The following is a 19,753-nucleotide window of genomic DNA, read 5'->3' as shown; positions in this document are numbered from 1 at the left end:
AGGCACAAGTGCATCCTTTAAGGACATTATGGACACTTAAGATACTGTTGTTTTTTGTTTTTTGGGGTTTTTTTTTTTTTTTGATTTGGCATAATGGTTAAGAATCTGTTTTTTTTTCTTTCTTTCTTTCTTTTTTTTTTCCTTTGATTTGTGTTTGCTTGAGGTCACCCAGCATAGTGTCAGGATTAGAATCAGAACCAGTTTCTTGCCTCCCATGGAGATGGAAGGGGGGAAGTGAAGAATCCTGCTGGACCATATATGGGAGCTGGCAGGCAAACCAGTTTTCTAAACCTCTCTTTGCCGTGCGAGTTGTGATCTCTAGTTGACAAGGAAGCAAATCGAATAGCTAAATGCAGAGCTTTCTGAGATGCTGAGATGCAAATTAGCCCCAACCACACGCAACTGTGGATTTAAGGTTGGCGTGCAAAATAGACTTTGCTTCTGTCGGGCTGCGTGAAAACTCACTTTGATAGATGTGCACCCTTGTTCTTCCCAGGCAGGCATTGTGTAAGGCACAATTGACACAGTCACAAATAAAACACTCGATCCCACCCTCAAGGGGTTTTCAGTCTCCTGAGGTGGATGCCCAGAAGGCTGTGCCTTGTTCGTAATCCGTGGTCAGTGACGATACTGCGACAGGCTAAGTGGGTTATACATTTTCCGAGAACAGGGAGCCCTGTCTTGGGTGTCTTTTATAACACTGATGGCCAGAACTATCATGACGGGTAATAACTTAGCTTATTGCCAGTCACTGTGCTAAGCACCTGGATGTATCAGCTCATTTCAACCTTGTAACAGCTCTACAATTATTACCGTTGTTGTTCTCTTCTTCCCTGAGACTGGGTAACTTGCCCCAAGTCACAGAGCAAAAAAAGGGCTGGCATTGGTGTCTAGACCCAGGCTGTGTGGATGCAAGTGTGCGGGCTGTATCCTGAGGTGCGGTCCTGATGGATATATATTTCAGATTCGCAGCAGCCCCGGCCTTGGGACTTTCCCCACCACTTAACGATAGTGCTCTTTACTGGATGTTTACTCTGTTCCAGTCCCTGGTCCATGCATTCTCTACTTTAATCCTCACAGTGCAAGATGAGGCATCTTTACATGCGGTGAAACAGACACGGAGAGTTGAGGTAATTTGCCCGAGATCACACAGCTAGTAGTAAATGGTGGAGCCGGAACTCTGGACACTGCATATATTATATGGACATATAATATGGACATATAACATGGATATATGATATGGATATATGATATGGATATTTAATATGGATATATAATATAATATAATGTATAGTATAATATATATATATATACGATATCCAGAATCATGCAATATATGGCATCGTACAATACATACAATATATGGAATCATGCAACATACAGCATTTTGTGTCTGCCCTCTTTCACTTAGGATAATGTTTTCAAGATATCTGTTATAACATTTGTCAACATTTCATTCCTTTCTTTGCTAATAGTATTCCATTATATGGAGATACCACATTTGGTTTATTTATTCATCATTTGATGGACATTTGGATTGTTTCCATTTCTTGCCTGCTATAAATAATGAAGCCATGAACATTCATGCACAAGTCTTATGTAGGGCCTTTTACTACTGATATTCTCCCACAATCCTTTCTCTCTCACACACACACACATCAGTTAAAAGGGACAGGTTCCGAAATCTGAAGACTTGGATTTGAACGCTGTCTCCAACGTGTATCAGATGTGTGATTGGGAAGATAAAGTAACCTTTCTGAGCTTTGGTTTTTCCATCTGTGAAATGAGGTTAATAACAGTAGCTGCCTGGAAATGCTCAAATGCTTCAAGTAGATAATGCACGGTGTTCAGTTCATAATTAAACACACAGTAAATGTGTGCCAGGTAAGCGATGGGAATACAAAGAACAACCCAAGGAAGATAATGTATCTGCCCATGGAGTTTGGAGTCTCATTGCTGAGACGTGAAAATATAATAACTAGACATAATGTAAAATAAAATAAAAATATGGTACTAGAGGAGTACTCAGCGTCAAGTTCACACCAGTTGAAAACTTAAAAAAAAAATGTATCTCAGTCTATAAAATGGTGACTTTTCAGTAGGTTGGAAGGCCTGGGGGCTTCCGGCTGGAGGCAAGACTCAGGTGGAGGTCCTAACGAAGTAACACAGATGGTCGGGAAAGAGTTCGGGGAGCGTGTGGGGTGAGAAGGAATTTGCAGGTGGAGGGGATGAAGGGCAAAGCTTGTCGGGTTTCAGGGCCGACGAGGAGGGCGGTAGGGGATGAGTGGACGGGCATCCTGGAATCCGCCCCTCTGTGTGCTGCCGTCAGACCACGGTGAGACGCGTCCACAGTCTGTGAGTTCCTGTGTCCCCCCCACCCGTCCAGAACATGTGGTATTGTTCAGTGTTCTGATTTTTTTTTGACAGCTACGTGGGTGGACGATGGCTTACTTTTGACTCACCTTTTCTTGATTACAAGTGAAATAGAGAATCTTTTCATAGCTCTATTGACCATTTTCCGAGAATGATACTTTCATATCTTTTGCTTTTTTACATTTTATTGATTACTGATTTTTTAAAGTTTTTATTTTATTTTTTTAAATTTTTTTTCAATATATGAAATTCATTGTCAAATTGGTTTCCATACAACAACCAGTGCTCATCCCAAAAGGTGCCCTCCTCAATATAAAGTTTTTATTTTAATTCCCGTTAGTTAACATACAGTGTTATATTAGTTTCAGGCCTACACTATAGCGATTCAACGTGATTTTGGATTTTTACAGTTCATTATATATTCTAGTTACTCTCCCAGCCTGTCACTCATATGGAAGCATTGTTTAAGGTCTCTTGTGTCATACGGTCTGTTTCTGTGTTGATATATTCAAGTGGGTGGCTTGTTTCTTGTGCTTTATCCTTGTAGTGTGTTGTTGACAAAAGTTTCCCCTGTTCTGAGATCGCATGTGGTATTCTGCTATCTTCTAACAGCTTCAACATTGTGTTTTTCTTCATTTATATGTTTAATCCATCTGGAATGTGCATTTGGTCATGTGAGGTAGAATCAAACTTATTGATTTATTCCATGTGAAAAGCCAGTTGTTTCAACACTGCTTATCAAACAGTCCATCCTCCCCGCCGTCCCCAGCATGGCCATCTTGACCATGAACCCAGCTTCTGTCGGCTTCCCGGCTTCCCGGGCCGCAATGCTGTCTCGCTCTGAGTTCCATTTGCTTTCTTCCTTTCACATTATAACGTAAGAATGCCTTTGTGTCATTATAAACCATGGGCACACACTATTTTTAAAGATTCCTCTTTTCTTCCTAGTGGACCTACCATGATTTCTCGAATCATTCCTCTCTTTCAGCGCTGCGCATTGTTTTAGTTTTTATGCTGTTACGAAAGCTCCTATGGTGAATATTTTTGTGTATAAAGCATTTACATATTTTTGGATTATGGCTTTTGGATGGATTCCCAGAAATAGAATTACTGAGTCAAAGGGCATAAATATTTTTAATGCTCTTAATTCATGGCGTATATTTATTTAAAAAATTACAGTGCATAAAGATTCTGGTAAGTTCTTGGTACTTTATTATGTAGTTGTAGTCAACTGGGCCATGACAAGTCTGAGTCCAAGAATGGCTGCCCTGTGGAAGCAATGCACGTGGACGCCTCAACAGATTTAGCTTTTCTTTTTTCTTGTTTGTAGATTTATTTATTCGGCCATTTACGAAGCGGGTATTATGTGCAAGGTTCCATAGTAAAGCAGGCAGCAGAGTCCTGCGCTCCCAAGAAACTTAACGTTTTTCAAGGAGGCAGGAAGACAATAGACAAATAAAATCGAGCGATAAGTACTTCCTGGAGGAAAAACACTGATGCGATAGTGAGTTGGATCCTATAGATTGCACGGTCACAGATGACAAGGAAGCTGAGAGCTGAATGCCAAGGAAGAGAAAACCAGGCCAAGCAGAGTAGAGGAAAGGCATCCACTCGGTGGCGGAATGGGAAAAGCAAGGGGCCCTGTGGAGGGGCAGAATGTGGAGGAGCAGAAGCCAGGGCCAGGGTCTGCAACGTGTGCTGACAGCGAAGTGAACCGAAGCCAGAGAGGAAGACGGAGTCCCAACCGCAGGGCAGTGTGCTTCCTGGAGAAATGGCGTGGAGGAGCCATGGGGGGTGGGGGGCTCTAATAGGGAGAGATGCAACCGGTGGCCGTTGTTTAAAGGTCAGGCAGGCTTCTCTGCAGAGCACAGGCTCTAGGGGCACCGGGGGCCTGGCCGAGAGAAGGATTAGGAAGCGGTCACTGTTGTCCAGGCTGCAGTTCCTGGGGCCCAGACAAGGGGCGGGGGTAGAAGGAGAGAAAAACGTGGGTGGGTTCTGTTAAACGTTGAAAGGAGATTCCTGGGGATTGCTGGCAGTTTCGAAGTGTGGGGTTAGGAACAGAGAGGAAGGAAGAACATGCCCGAAAAGGTTGGCCTAAGCGACTGGGAAACTGGAATTACATTGTTGAGATGGAAAAGAAAAAAGGCTCGGAGTGGGGTGGAAAGGGGGGTAGGTCCGGCTTTACACATGCTCCTTCTGCCATGTCTCCTGGGTTCACAAGTGGGGCAGCTGGAGCCACAGTTGAGGAGCCCCAGAGAGTACCTGAGGGTCGTGACACAGACGTCCGCTGTCCCTGGCAAATCAGAGAGAATCTGATAACAGAAATCTAAACGGAGAAGACAGTGGAAGCCTTCAGCCATCATCAAGATAGGTTTATCTTCTGAATATGTTTGTTTTCTTGTATTTATCTTTGTGAACAAAAATCCTTTTTGCCTTTTTCTCAAGTAGGAAGAAAGAACAACTTGAGTTTTCTTTTCCAGTGGCTCCCTAATGCCTCAGCCCTGGCCTGGTCTTCCAATTTTTAGCTATGACTCCAGGAAGTATTCCTGTCACTGGATTCAGGTGCAATTGGGCAGGTCACAAAAACAAGCTTTTGCATCTTGCAAGCGTTTCCAGAAATGTTCTCCTGCCTGCTGTGTGTATGTGGGAACGGAAGATTTGTGCCTTGTTTTATGATGAGCTTTTCTCAAGATATATAGGTTGCTGCCTCATCCCATTATGCCGCATCTCAGGACCCCTTGCACCTAGGTGATGTGATGTAATATGAGGTACGGTGCTCACCGCCACAGAGGGGCCACCAATGAGACCGCTGCTTCTAGAGTAATGCCTCACCGTGTCATTTTCAGAGTGGATTATCGTGGGGTCCCCGATATATTATTTTTGATATGTTAGAGTGCATGTCTCCGTGTTGAGTAGAAAACAGGAAATTTAATTATGGAGAAAACACTAGTCCTCCTTCACGCCAGCATAATACAGATTAGAACAGGTACTCAAGCCCTGTGGATACGACCACATGTCTAGGAATCAGAATGATTAGGAATCAAATCCCAGTGCTGTGTCTTACTTGGTCTATGTACTTGGGTACCCCCTGGGGCATCAGTTTCCTCATTTAAATTGGGATAACGAAAGTACCGCTTTGATTGGAATACTGTAAAGACTAGGAAATAGTTCATTGCAAAACTCGTAGCATTCTCATTGATTCATATATTAAATATTTAACACCCTTGTGTAACAGGCATGTGAGCAGAGAGTGGAAGTGTTCCACAATCATGAAAAGACAACTATTGTTTTTCTCCAGAGTTTGGAAAATATTCTTGGTTTTCTTTATTTTTTCCTTTTTTTTTTTAAAAAATGTTTATTTATTTTTGAGAGAGAGAGAGAGAGAGAGAGAGAGAGAGCGCGTGAGCCAGGGAGGGACAGAGAAAGAGGGAGACACAGAATCCGAAGCAGGGTCCAGGCTCCGAGCCGTCAGCACAGAGCCAGACGCGGGGCTCGAACTCACAAGCCATGAGATCATGACCTGAGTTGGAGTCAGATGTTTAACCAACTGAGCCACCCAGGCGCCCTGAAATAGTCTTGGTTTTCACTGAATAAATATTTAAATTATGTAATTTAAATAATCAAAGCATCAAGTACTTATTTGTGGCCTACCGGCTAGGTGTTTTGGGCTATGGAGGCAAAATGTACAAGAGTTGCATATAGATGCTACCCTCATAAATCTTACGGAAACCCAAACTTTAAAAGGAAATTATTCTTTTATTATAGTTATGATAAGTCCGGTGGCAAAAAAAAACCCCACTGAGTTCCGGGTGCACAAAACATGTATCCATTTTAGTTATTATTTTTAGATTATCATAAATCACATTTCTCTTTGGAATGCTCACAATTAATTAACGGTTTAGTAGGTCAAGGATGAAGATCGAAATACATGAATTTTCCCAGGTGTTTGGGGGAAAAGGCGCTGATGTGTCTTTTGCTCAAGAGCCATTATCTGCCGGTTGCCAAGTCTTGTCTTTCTGCCTGTTTTCCTGCCCTTCTTGCCCAAGGCAGCTTCCACTTGCACTAAAGAGTGAAATTCAGGGAGCGCTTTCTGAAGGGAAGCCTTGCATCGTGAGTTGAACCCTGAGATATTCTATCAAGACACCTAGTTTACTGTTGGATAACGTGGCATTTTAAAATTTCTCCGTTAAAATGATCGCTCGTGTTTATTGTTAAGTAAGATGCGATTTAGCTGAGAATGAGCGGAATCGTAGATGGCAGGAGAGAAGAAAAATGCAATCCCAGGGACGGGAGAATAAACACAGTCCCACAAAGATAAATAAAAAAGGGGCTGTAGAATGCTTTCCCTGCGTCCATCACGTGTTCCTGCAGTTAGCAGCTGGTTGGAGCAAATGATGCTTCCTTATTCCTCTCATCCTTGTGTCTCGATGTAGCATTCCACAGATGTGGCGGACAGCCTTGCTTTGGGCTGTGTCTTCAAGAGGGGTAGCCCCAAATAGTCAGTGCACTTAGCCCTAACTGGATGTTGAAACAAGTAAGAGGACGGTAGATGTCTCGAAGAATATTGTTCTGGCTGAAGGAACATCATAATAGAGTAGTTAAGAGGCGAAACTCAAAAGCCAGCATCCGTGTGTTTGAACTCACTGTGTGATCTGAAGTGAATATTGAACTTCTCTGTGCCTCAGCCTTCACATCTATAAAATGGGCTTCTTAGAAGGACTTATAGGGTCGCTATGACATTTCACAGGGTTTATATCATCCAGTACATTCAGAATGGTGGCTGGCACACAGTAAGGGCTCTGAAACTGTTGTCTACTATTATTAAATGTGGTTAGTTGGGAATAAACACGGTTTGATGCAAGGCTCCCAGGTTTGAAGAAAAAGCAGCTGGGGATTAAGGAAGTGAATAAGACTTTTGTTAGTTAGAGAACATAATTGACCTGCGCTCCCTTCGCACGAGGGGCCGTCCACAAAAGGAAAGGCACGAGATTGGGCTCCTTTACTGTCTCCTGTCTCAATCTAGTAGGAGTGTGACGGGCAAATAAATTTAGGGAAAGCCGGTATGGCCACACATACTTCTGCCTCTGTCCTTGAGCGTATCATTCTTCCTTCAGTGTCTCCTGAGAGGGGTTGGCCAACATGTGCAAAATGGGAGTGACCGAAATGGTAAGATACAAATTAATAGAGTGCTGTCCATGTGTGTGTACAAGGAGGTAGGGTTATAAGACATCATTATTTTCTAGAACCACGAGATACTGAAGAAAGTCAATGCTCTTCTCATCTTCCTGTTTCCAGACCCCTTCATGCACTCACTCCACTTTGACCTGTTTAAGTTTGTTTTAATAAAACACACACACACACACACACACACACACACACACACACACATTTTTCAAGAAATAGATGCTTTATGTATGGTTTCATTCTTTGGAGGGGGTGTATGTGTGCCATGTGACCAGTGGTTGCCATGGTAATTTCTCATTATTGTTGAATTGAAAAATAATTACTCTGGCAAAAATCCCACATAACCTGTCAGTGCTTAAGTTACAGATGCCGGGGGCCAGCCCTCGCACCGGGGTCCTGGTTTTGGTGGAGAGGGACAGAGATGGGAGCAGGAGAGAATCTGGGATGGAAGGAAAATGCTTTTGTGGATTTTTGAACGTAATTAAGCCTCTCTTCTGCTATTTGACCTGAGTGCATCTCTCATCCTGATACATGATTTGGCTGCCGGTGGTTCTGGGACTCACCTGTGATGGGACAAAAGGACCAAAGATTTTAATCACAGAAATGCATATAGAAGCTTATTTGGAGTGGAGAAGCTTCCGTGGCATTTTTGCCTAATTAAAATATATGAGAATCACGGATACCACTCCCCCTTCCTGTGTTTAGGCTGAGTTAATTTCGTCTTTATTTACCTGGAGGCTACTCTGTGCTATTGTCGTTTTCCAGCTGTGGGAAAAGAATCCAGTTTTCCTTATTAATATTCACTAAACACTAAATATGTACTGGTCAGACACCAAACAACAGCAGGGATGGGAAGCACCTGTCTGTGTGGAAAAGGTGTGGCCCCGATCAGAAGCCTTGTGGCGGGATGCACACAGCGAGATCCCCACCTCCTCCCACGCTGGTTCAGTTTCGGGAGTTATTTTGAAGGACCACAAAGAGCCTATGCTTTCTTTCCTCTCTCAGTGTCAAGAAATAATCCTCCTTTTGGTTAATGAAGCCCCTGAGACACACTCTGCCTTCAGAGAATAATGGGCAAATAGTTTAATTTCATTTTTAATTTAATATTTTATTATTATTCCATTATTGAATCTTCTCTGGACTTTTAGATGCCCATCCTTCTCCGGGCAGGCTGGTCTCTGTTTTGTAATTATATTGATCCTCTTATTAGATCCCACTTGGAAAAACATTGCTTAGAAATGCACCTTGTTTCATCTTTGCCCACGCATCAGTCAGACCAGAAATCTTCCATTTGGAAGAACAGAATCCTCGTCATGTATGAGCCAAAATAGAGACCAGTATATACCCTGTGCCTCGGCACAGGGACTTTAGATATATGCCCCAGAGAATTTACACAGGTGCACAAAGGGACACTATAAAGATACTTATCACAACAATGTTGTAATAGCAAAAAATTAGAAGCTGTCTAGAGATAAGTAGCAAGATGCTTCAGTAAAATATATGACATGCATTCAGTGCACTACCATGTAGCTTATACAAGAGAATAAGAGGCTCTAATATATAAAATAGGTCTCCAAAAAGCAATGTTGAATGAAAAAAAAAGCAAGCTTAAAGAAAGGAACATAATGTATGATACCATTCAAATAAAATATTAAAACCATAAAATAAGACTGTATATGAATGGAGTCATGTGTGTGTATGAATATAAAAGATGGGGGAGGAAGAGTCACTTGAACTCTAGGAGACAGTTGTTTATGGGAGCCTGGGGGAGGGGAGAAAAAAAAAACAGCAGGATATGGGGACCCAGGGCATTTATTTTTATTTATAATTTTTAATTCCTCTTAAAGAGGAAAATAAGATACCATTTTAATAATTGTTCATTCTGGATAATGGACCCATGGGTCTTTACATTATCTTCTACTGTCTGTTTTTTAAAAAAATTAATAAGGTAATGGGGCGCCTGGGTGGCTCAGTCGGTTAAGCATCCCACTTCAGCTCAGGTCACGATCAGGCGGTCCGCGGGTTCGAGCCCCGCGTCGGGCTCTGGGCTGATGGCTCAGAGCCTGGAGCCTGCTTCCGATTCTGTGTTTCCCTCTCTCTCTGCCCCTCCCCCGTTCATGCTGTGTCTCTCTCTGTCTGAAAAATAAATAAACGTTAAAAAAAAATTAAAAAAAAAATTAATAAGGTAAAACCTCACTTACTTAAGTTACAGTCAGTAAAGTATATTCATTTAACCAACGTTTTGCTGAAAAGGACAAGAAAAATACCCAAGAGGTGGCACAGTAGAATGGCAACGTGGGTGTGAGATAATTTTGAAAATTTCTGTCTCCATGTGAACCTCTCACATGCAGGGGTGGTATATCCGCTGATGGAAAGCGAGACAACAGAGATGTGACAGAGAGGGGGCTTAGCTGGGACGCCATCTTGGTTCCCTGGCCACTGAGTTTACACTCTCAAAAGATTCCTACAAAATTAGAGGAAGAATTTGTGTGGGTATGGCCTCTTCGTGTGTGTATTCCATTCTTCTGTTCCTTTACTGGGTAATCGACAGGTGGGAGCCCTGCTGAGGATGAACAATACTTAATGCCTAGTCCCTCCCTTAAGTATCACGCCATTTACTACACAATTATAAGAATGTGATTCAATCATAATTTGATTTGCATTCTAACCGGGGCGTCGTTTTCGAAGTTTCCTAGCACAAGATTCAGTGCAAAAGGAGTCCCAAGACTGGAACATGGCGTTTGCTGCACATTCTGGGCAAAAAGAGCAACCTATTCACAGACGGGGGGGGGGGGGGGGGGGGGCACTGTTAACCAGGAACCCTTGGTTCAGGAAGGTAAGTTGCCCGAGGTCCATTGGCTACGCACAGGAAAACGACTAGTGCTGGCTCCTTTATAGTGTGGTAAGAATAGCTTTTCCCTGGATAGAATGTCTTTTTTTTTTTTTTTTAATTTTAAATTTATTTATTTATTTTGAGAGAGAGAGAGAGGCAGAGAATCCCAAGCAGGACAGCACAGAGCTCAAGGCAGGGCTCGAACTCATGAACTGTGAGATCATGACCTGAGCTAAAATCAAGAGTCGGATGCTTAACCGACTGAGCCACTCAGGTGCCCCTGGATGGAATGCCTCTTACCATATATATTCCAAATGTCGTGTCTATTATCACTGCTAGTAACTGAGGTGCGTGCCCCAACCCACAGCCTAGCAATAAGACCTTGTGCCTTGGTTGGCTTTTGAGGCCATTTACCGTAACCCTTATTTGGAAGTCCCAAAACATTGGTCTTGACTCACTCGTCAACCTCAAGGCGCTTTTTGGCTAATCTCCAAGTTAGTCTGACGTGAGGGGATTATCGCCTGCGTGAAGTCAGGGTGGTCAGCCACACCTTGTCCCCTTCAAACTTCTGACTTAGTGAGCTTCTCTCTGGAATCCTGGCTTCTAAGCAGCTTGGCAACTTTACTCACACAGCCTCCTACTGGTCAACTTGCTAAACTTGGCTATGCTCTCTGCTCTGGAAGGAGAACTGGGAATTTTGTGGTTCTTCCATTTCTCCAAAGACGGAGGCGCTAGGTTTCTGGTCAAGAGGTGGGGGTGCTAACCTGTAGGTTCAACTGTAGAATGTTAACCAGTCTGTCTTTCTTTATATCCCCTTGGCCTCTTACCGTTCTTCCCGTGACCAGGAAGAGCGCCTTCGGCCTTTGCAAGGCTGGTGTCATTTTAGGTGACTGACAACGTGAAGTTGAATGATGGAGGGACTGATTTGTCATCGTTGTCCACAGCGCATGAGGTGGCCGTGAGCTCTTACCACTAGGCACTGTAAGATCTCTGCCAGAGTTTCTTATTTGATTTCTCGGAAGCCTTTGTGGCTGCATTTCAGCCAGCCTGGACCCCTAGCGTCATTATTATGCAAATGTCTTCCCCCAAATTGCCTAAGGGATGCCAGGAAGGATAGTCAGCAGCAAAATGGAAGGAAGAGGTGTGCAAAGAGGAAGTTTATTGCCAGGAGAACGTCATGAAGTTGGGGGAAAGGGTACAACATCTGAAAACACCTGAGTCAGAGATCTGCTCAGGCAGAATTTCCTCTCGGCAATGCCAGCTGCCTTCGTCTTCAACTTAAGGTGAAAAACCACTTTTCAAGTAGAATTTGTTGAGGAAAATCATGGACTGGTAGTTCATCAATTGTAACAAATGTACCATTCTGGTGGGGGATATTGAGAATGTGGGAGGCTGTATTGGGGGGAGGCAGGGGATATAACAGATATCTGTGTAGTCTGTCATAATTTTGCTGTGAACCAAAACTGCTCTGCAAAAGGAAATCAATTTTAAAAAATGGACTGGGGTTAGGCAGACTTTCAAGTGAACTTTAGATTTACCACTTTGTAGCTGTCTGATCTTTATTCAGTTTAACTTTTCTGAAATTCAGATTCTGTGTTTATAACTATTTTAAGGGTCAAATGAAACAGTAATGGATAATAATAGCTTTCATTTCTTGAAAAGCTACTATGTGCTGCACAGTTACGTTTTCAGTCCCCAGAGTCCACCGAAATTATTATTCCCACTTTCCACATGAGCAAATAGATGCAGAGAAGTCAGGTGCCTTGACTAAGGTCCTCCAGCTGATAAGAGGCAGAATTCACATGTATGAAGTTCAATGTGACATCGAGGTTAAAGATGTCTGTTTTCTGTAAGGCCGCCTGCTCTGCTCCTCGGTAGCAATCAGGACAGTTGTGAATACAAGATCGTTCAAGTCATGTACAGCACTTAGAAAATACCGGGTTATGGATCCTACTGTTAACCCAGACCCCTCCCCCTCCATCCTACCTCCCCACCACCACGTGTTCTTTCCATAATCTGCTTCCTTCGCATACACTCAACGCAAGACTGGCCTATACTTGACGTTTAGCAAGTTTTTTGTTAAAGCTTCTCTCCTTTTATTCCCTTTCCTACATAAACACCTGTCCTCTCATAATTAAGGACTAATTCAAAAGCATTATATATGTCCGTTTAGCAGCAGTTGACAATGATAATTTAAAAATATATAAAAAAAATTGTGCCATTTTAGAAATATCAGCCAAGAGACAAAGTAGGGTCACAGCAATCAAGATCTCTTGAGAACTTTGGAGAGTGAGTTTCTTGAGTTGGGTTTGTGACGGTACAATAAAGAATTTCATTCATTCATTCATTCATTCATTCATTCTATCTGCCAACCCCCAATATATGTATTTTGTACCTTTTCTGTGTCTGGGATAAGTACATATTTCATCTTTAGTTTTGAGAAGTTCTTCTAAGATTCTTCACCAAAACCAATGGATTTTTTTCGTGTGTATGGTTCCCTGATCTAACCTGCCCCTGCCGCACCTGTCCTGACACTTCCTGAGACGCAGACTCATCTTATGTTCCCTTGCAGTTGGTTGAATCATCACTTCTTGCATCGTTATGCTCGGCTCTCGCCGACACTCACTTGTCTAGGCAACGTGGCCCCTGTGCGGCTGCTTCTAAGCATTTGCTACCCCTCACTTCACCCGAGTCCTTCCCTTTTTCCCAGTGACTTCCGGCCAGCCTTGGTTCTCCCTGGGCTTTTCCCTTCCACTGTTCCATTTCCTGGCAGAAATGCCAGAAACCCAGAGTTAGATTACGGAGCAATGGAGGTGCAGGATCTGATCTAGTCACTGGGCCTTTGAATAATCACCAGGGCAAAAGAGAGTGGATGCATTTCTGTTCCGAGTTGCAGACAGGAGTCACTGCCAGGTAAATGGGCTACAAATAGTTGAAATTCTAGGGAAACCTGCTTGATTTATCAACAGGCTGCTTTATAAAGTACATTTGGGGTGCAGTTCTTTAGAACGTGCGATGTCTCACCCCTTAAAAATGATACTAAAGACGGTAAGGCAGGGGCGCCTGGGCGGCTCAGTTGGTTAAGTGTCCGACTTTGGCTCGGGTCGTGATCTCTTGGTTCGTAAGTTCGAGTCCCACGTCGGGCTCTGAGCTGACAGCTCGGAGCCTGGAGCCTGCTTCGCATTCTGCGTCCCCCTTTCTCTCTGCCCCTGACTGCTCACACACTTCTCTCTCTCTCTCGAAAATAAATAAACTTTAAAAAAATTAAAAAAAAAAAAGAGATGGTAAGGTAGAGTCAGGAAAGGAGCATTTTACTGATCTTCACCGTGTCCTGGGCATTCTGCTGGGCACGTTAGACTCACAAATGTATTTAATCCTCACACCCATCCCACAAGATGATTATTGCTTTGTTGCCCTTGACCCATGTGCTCTGCCAGAGAATTGTTACTGTGCTCTTGCTATCGTTATCCTCAACGTGCAAGTTAGGAGGCAGGCTCAGGAAGGTGAGATACATTGTGAACGCTCAAGGTGAGATACATTGTGAACGCTCACTTAGCTGGGAAGAGGGATGTAGCCTGGGAATGAGGGTTGCTGGCAGGAGCGAGTTGCATCCCTGACAGAGTATCTATCACCTGCCGAACTGCCCCGAGCTAAGCCGGATGCTGAGCATCCTCCGAGGCGTGAGTCCTGGCAACCGGGGTAGGACCGAGAGGCAAGGAGCTGGACGGAGAAACCAATCTGAGACAAAATCCTTCCTTTGCCCTCTCCCTCCCTTCTTTCTAAATCCTAACCCCTGCCTCGGTGAAGTCTGCCAGAGAAAGGAGGCAGGCAGAGGCTGGGGCTCGGATGTCGGAGGGTCTGAGTCAGAATCCCAGCTGCACTCTGTATCGGCTGAGTGTACCTGGCAAGTTCCATTTACCCCCCGTGCTTCGGTTCCTGCAGTTGTACAGTAGGGATGATACATGATGTGAGCAGCTTCATTCATTCCCTGAACGGCTGCTATTGAGTAACACCATGGGCTCGACGCCATTCAGGGGCCTGGGAGATAGAGCAGTGAGCACAGCACAGCCCCTCCTCAGAAGAAAATGATATGAACTGGAGAGGAAGGAGAAGAAGAAAAAAAGAAACAGGGAGGTATTAAGGAGTGAGAGGGAAAATACACATGAAGCACTTAGAATAATGCTTGGCATGTGGTAAGCACTCAATAAATGTTGACTATTATTCTTTTCCCATCTGTGTAGCAATTTGAAAGAAAATAAACCAGTGTGCCCAGGCTCTCAGATAGGGTTTCTTTCCCCAGATGCCTCTTCCACTTCTAAGCCCACCGATTTTTCTGGAAACCCTGAGAGCTTCCACGGCACGCAGGCTTCGTGCTGTGGTCTCGGGCCTGGGAGCAGGCTCGTTGCTCACTTGGCTGTCTCCTGCTAGTAGGTTTGAGCCCTTTGAGGGGAGGGAGCGGTCTCTCAATCAGCTGTGTACTCTGAGAGCCTGCAGGTAGTAAGTGCTCAATAAATATTTGTTTTGGGGGGGAAAAAAAGGGGGCGGGGTGGTAGTTCGTATGTGGAGCCAGGCATTGCCCCGGGTGCTTTTATATTTACTGTGTTTTACTAAGAAAAGCGTTGGCTTTTGGTATGGTGATTGGGAGGAAGCCAGAAAAAAAAAGAGACCCCCAGATTCATTTGCCTGAGCGGTTGCTTTTCTGGAACAAGGGACAGACAGCATCAACCTTCAGTGGCCCTTTAATTATTCTTGCCAGGACTGAAGGCTCATTCCTGACGCCCGCCAGTGTCAACGGCTTAATGTTGTCATAAGCAGAGCAACTTAACGGGAAGGAGAGAGGCTTGCAGTGTTTCTGCCCCCGCCAAGCAGTGGGGGCTGCGAACCCCTCCCTCCCTTCCCTCATCTGACAGACAGCTGCAGAGCATTTCCTCCTAAAGTCTGCCAGTAACCAGTCATTCTCTGGAAAAAGATTGTGCTTCAGATTTTTTTTGGGGGGGTGGGTGTGGCTGGGCGGCTCAGTCGGTTAAGCGTCCGACCTCGGCTCAGGTCGTGATCTCACGCTTCGTAGGTTTGAGCCCCGCGTCGGGCTCTGTGCTGACAGCTCGGAGCCCGGAGCCTGCTTCGGGTTCTGTGTCTCTCTTTCTGCCCCTCCCCCACTTGTGCTCTCTTTGTCTCTCTCAAAAATGAATTAAAAAAAAAAGTATTTACGGCACATGGTGTAAGACATAGAGCACGAGGCCAGGTATGATTTCCCCTTTTGAATACGACACTCTGCCTAATTCACAGTTATAGGAGCCCCCTGCCCCATCACGATTAACAACGATTTTAACTGCCTTCAACTGGGCCAATGTTCAAGTGTTTTCTGGATGAGCAAGAGAAAGGCTCAACCCAAGACAAACAGTTCACATGGATAGTTTGCATTCTGCTGGGCTGCTCTATTTTTAATAATCATGTTCATAACAAGGCAACAAGACTGCCCGTAATCTTAAAACAACTCTCAAGAACAATCCACATGCATGTGATGGGTGTTTCTGCCGCTGTGTATCCCTCTGTATCATCTGGATAGACCCATGTGGCAAACACGTATCTCATGGGCATATTTGCACAGGGCAGGGCCACCAGTCACACCAACCCCTTTTTGAGTTAATTATCTCTAAAAATGTACTCCCCTTAAGCTACTTGTGATATGGTGGTTTCCGTTTGTAAAATCAAATTCTTAAAAGAGCAAAGAGAGACAGGGAGAGACAAAAAGAAGTTGAATGCGTTTTACGTGGAATGTAAACCTTTTGTTAAAAAATGTCACATTGTGTTCCAAAGTACATTTATGAAATCTCCCCAAACACATCCTCAAGAATTAATTTTCATCCAGTTTGCATTAACTCATTTATCGAATTGGAATTTGGTCCCCATTTGAGGCAATTAATTTGAAGAGTGACCACACGCTCGCCCACTCGCCTTCTAGAACACCCACACACATATGCTAAGTAACAAGCGAATGGTGGCTGGGTTTTTCTTTCTTTTTCCTTTTCCTCTTTTGAGATATTTTCTGTTCTTGCCTGTTAAATAAATGATCTGTCTCTTTGCAGGATAGCGACAACCTCTGGTGGGACGCATTTGCCACTGAGTTTTTTGAAGATGACGCCACCTTAACCCTTTCATTTTGTTTGGAAGATGGACCAAAGCGATACAGTAAGAAAGCAGTTTATTTTTCTAATATTCCTTTTTTTTTTTTTTTTTTTTGCGCCTGTAAGAAAACCACAGGGGTCGTCAAAGAATAGCACAAGGCTGACAGGCCGACAGTATCCTCTCCGCTCCTGACGAGGCTCTTGCTTCCGATCAAGGCATTGTCGCCGGGTGGCAGGCAGAGTCGGCTGTGAGAGCTTTTCTTCGAGGCTTACAATGTTTGGGCACCTGCCTGTTTAGCGAGCGAGACAAATACGAACCAAATCACCCAATGATAAGTGGGAGCTGGATTGAGGAGTTTCCATCCGTTTCTTTCCTGTGACCCTCCTTTATCCTTGACAGCTGGCACTTGAGACCCAATGTTCTGCTTCTGAAGGTTCCTTTAAAAAAAGAAATCTTCAGTCACTGTACCAGCCACATCCTTCTAATTTCTTCTTATCAATTATCTCCGGTATTTATTTGACAAGTGCTATCTTTTCTTAGGGGCAGGGGAGGCCACAGCGGCTTTGAGCATACAGTTTGGGATTAGTGTTGACAGAATTATAGTTCCTTGTCTTTCCAGAGAGTGATAACTCTGTAAAGATCCTCAAATTACTGCCTGTGGCACCTTGGGTAACAGCTGATCTGTCCTGATTAGGTTCAGCTAACTTGTCAGAGATCAGATTTGCTAGTTGTGTTATAAGACCAAGAGGCAAAGATACATCAGCACAAAAGCAATTAACGTCTGGTTAGATCAGAAAGAGATGTGTTTTCAGAAATCAGCGTTGCACGTATGAAAGGCTCTGTCAGAGGATAAGACATCCCAAATGTCACAAACACGAAGACGATGGAACCAACCACCGTATGTCTGAACAAGTCAATCCAGAGCACTGGGCAATTGTTAGATAATAAGGCTCATGATAAACATGATGAAAAGGTCTGATTGTTGCTATATGTATTTCAAGGCTGCTAGAGTGTTTTTTTTTTTTTTTTTAAACTTTAGAGGAGTTTGGACAACTTAATGGTATTTGGACTTATTCTGTGACGGGCTGATTAATTACGCTAACATATGCATGGTGATTTTGCCCAATGGCACACTGGGGACGGCAGGACAACTTGAACTCGCTGCCCAGTTGGAACTCATTGCCATGAGCATCTCTTTAGACTTCTTTGCTGTGGGCTTTTAAGGGCATGGGCATTTCCAGTAAGTATTTTGGGTGAGGGGGGCTGTGGGTCTGCCAGACAGCGGGCTGTTTCAGAGTCATTCAACTTACTGACTCCTGTCATAAGCACTGGTGAGCCCACCTCGTGGGGTCCTGAAGAGTTAACTCGCTCTCCTGTGTGTGGGTGCCCCTAGGCAGCCTCACGCCCTGGAGAGTAAAAGAGTCCGGTGCAGAGAAGCTGCTGTTTCCGAAGTCCCGGGAGATAAATGAACTCAGCAATCCAACAATTACTCTCTCCCCAAAAGCCTGCCTGATCAATGGTGAATAATTTCGAGCCATGCAGTCGTCCATCCCCTGAGCCTTCTTATTTTCTTTTGAGGCATAAGCTCAGATAGCTTCAAGTTATCATTGTTTTATGTTCCTGTGCTTTTTCCTTTTTTTTTCCTTTTTTTTTTTTTTATTTTTTATTTTTTGTGAATCCATCAGAGTCTGCTCAGGGAACTAGAATTACAGTTTTGAAGCCTGTACTAATACAGCAGGGGCTCGATCTTCCCTTTGCCCGCCATCCCACCCCGACACCATTGGAGGGTGAGGCACGATCAGTATCCGTTTAAGATCTTACTGATATCCGTGCACAGGAGTGAACGCCTGACTCTAAGCCATTGTTGTCCAGGTTCCTTTGTTTCCGTGAGCCAAAATATTTCCCGAGCAGAGAAGGGAAACAAAGATGATTGACAGTTTGGAGCGGAGTCTCATCAGCTGCTTTGCTGACAGCCTGGTGATGTGCACATGCTGCTGATGTGCGGGCAAGTGACAGCTGATTGACAGCCCAGGACGGGGAGACAGGGGAGATGAAGGATGCTTAGAACGCCTGACGCACACTGTTTATGCAGGGCTCTGAGCTCTGGCGACGCCACGTTAACCCGTGTGCGCACCAGGCGGTCCGTGCCAGGTTGGGAAAACACCTGCCGGCCCTGGACTGGAGGTTACAGCTCTTCCTTGAAGCCTCCCAGGGAGCTGACAGCCTTGCGTTTTTGAGAAAGAAAACAAGACTTGACTATTATGTTTCTATATGTAAAGAATCGCCCCAAATTACATTTATCCTGGGTACCAAGAAATATGCCAGATGGGGTTTATTTAGCCCTTACTGGAAAAAAAAATTCCTTCTCTCTTTGCATCTCTATGCGTTTAGAGGGTCCCTCTGGCTCTAAGATATCTTATCTCCAAGCTAGAGTAAATCCTATGTGTCTGCTTATTTGTTTGGTGTCTGTCGCCATCCTATTAGAATGTCATCTCCCTGAGAACATGAGCTTCATATTGTTTATTGCTGAATTCTCAGATTAATACTGGGACTTGTACATAATAGGTGCTCAGTAAGTATTTGTTGAACGAATAATTGAACGAGTAATGGACATTTGGGGGGAAGTTCGTAACACCAAACAGAATGTTGGACAAACAATTCTTTGACCGAGATCACTGGACTTTCTAAAATGGGAAGAACATGATCCACAGCACTCCGTTGGTGTTTTCTCATAGGCCATAGGATATGGTCTGATCTACTTGAAGTGAGAGGGGGGGAACTAGTGAGATAATAATTCAGGAAATCATTATGCTTTCCGAGATCTATTACTCTTTCTCTCAGAAAGCTCCTCTGTGTTGATCATGTTCCTTCAACCACTCTAGTCCTCAGCTCTTTCCTCTCCTGAGGGGGGTGGGACTCCCTCCCTGTACCCCCCCACCCCCCCGCCAGGGTGGGATATGGCTGGGGCAGGTGGAGACTGCTGATGTTTTCCTGGAAGACTGGGGCTGGGGGTGAGGTTGGTGTGGACAGGTGCCAGGTGGACAATATTACCAGACTGTGAAATTGAGCTGTGTGTCCCTGCCCCTGCCTTGTGGAAGGTTCAGGGAGGTGTTTCTTCAGCAGCTGGAAAAGTGGGCAGTTCCGAGAGGTAGCTTTCTCCCTGGATGACACGGAATCTCAGGTGGGGAAGAGAGCAGGGACAAGCAATTCCTTCTTTGTCAGCAGATCGGTAGTTAA

The 19,753-nt window shown here is 44.3% G+C and overlaps 1 protein-coding gene across 11 annotated transcripts in view; it reads left to right on the top strand.

Annotated features, from left to right (window-relative positions):
• LDB2 (LIM domain binding 2) overlaps positions 1-19,753 on the top strand; it is a 383,869-nt gene that overhangs the window by 125,313 nt on the left and 238,803 nt on the right. For all 11 annotated transcript variants that reach the window (XM_060655373.3, XM_060655372.3, XM_060655371.3 and 8 more), the window contains exon 2: positions 16,477-16,579. In XM_060655373.3, coding sequence (XP_060511356.1) covers positions 16,477-16,579 — 103 coding nt within the window. The remainder of the gene's footprint in view (positions 1-16,476; positions 16,580-19,753) is intronic.

The sequence above is a fragment of the Panthera onca genome, chromosome B1 (genome assembly GCF_046562875.1).
Source record: "Panthera onca isolate mPanOnc1 chromosome B1, mPanOnc1 haplotype 2, whole genome shotgun sequence".
Taxonomy (NCBI): domain Eukaryota; kingdom Metazoa; phylum Chordata; class Mammalia; order Carnivora; family Felidae; genus Panthera; species Panthera onca.
The sequence above is the reverse complement of the archived record's forward strand: the minus strand, read 5'-3'. Positions and strand labels throughout refer to the sequence as shown.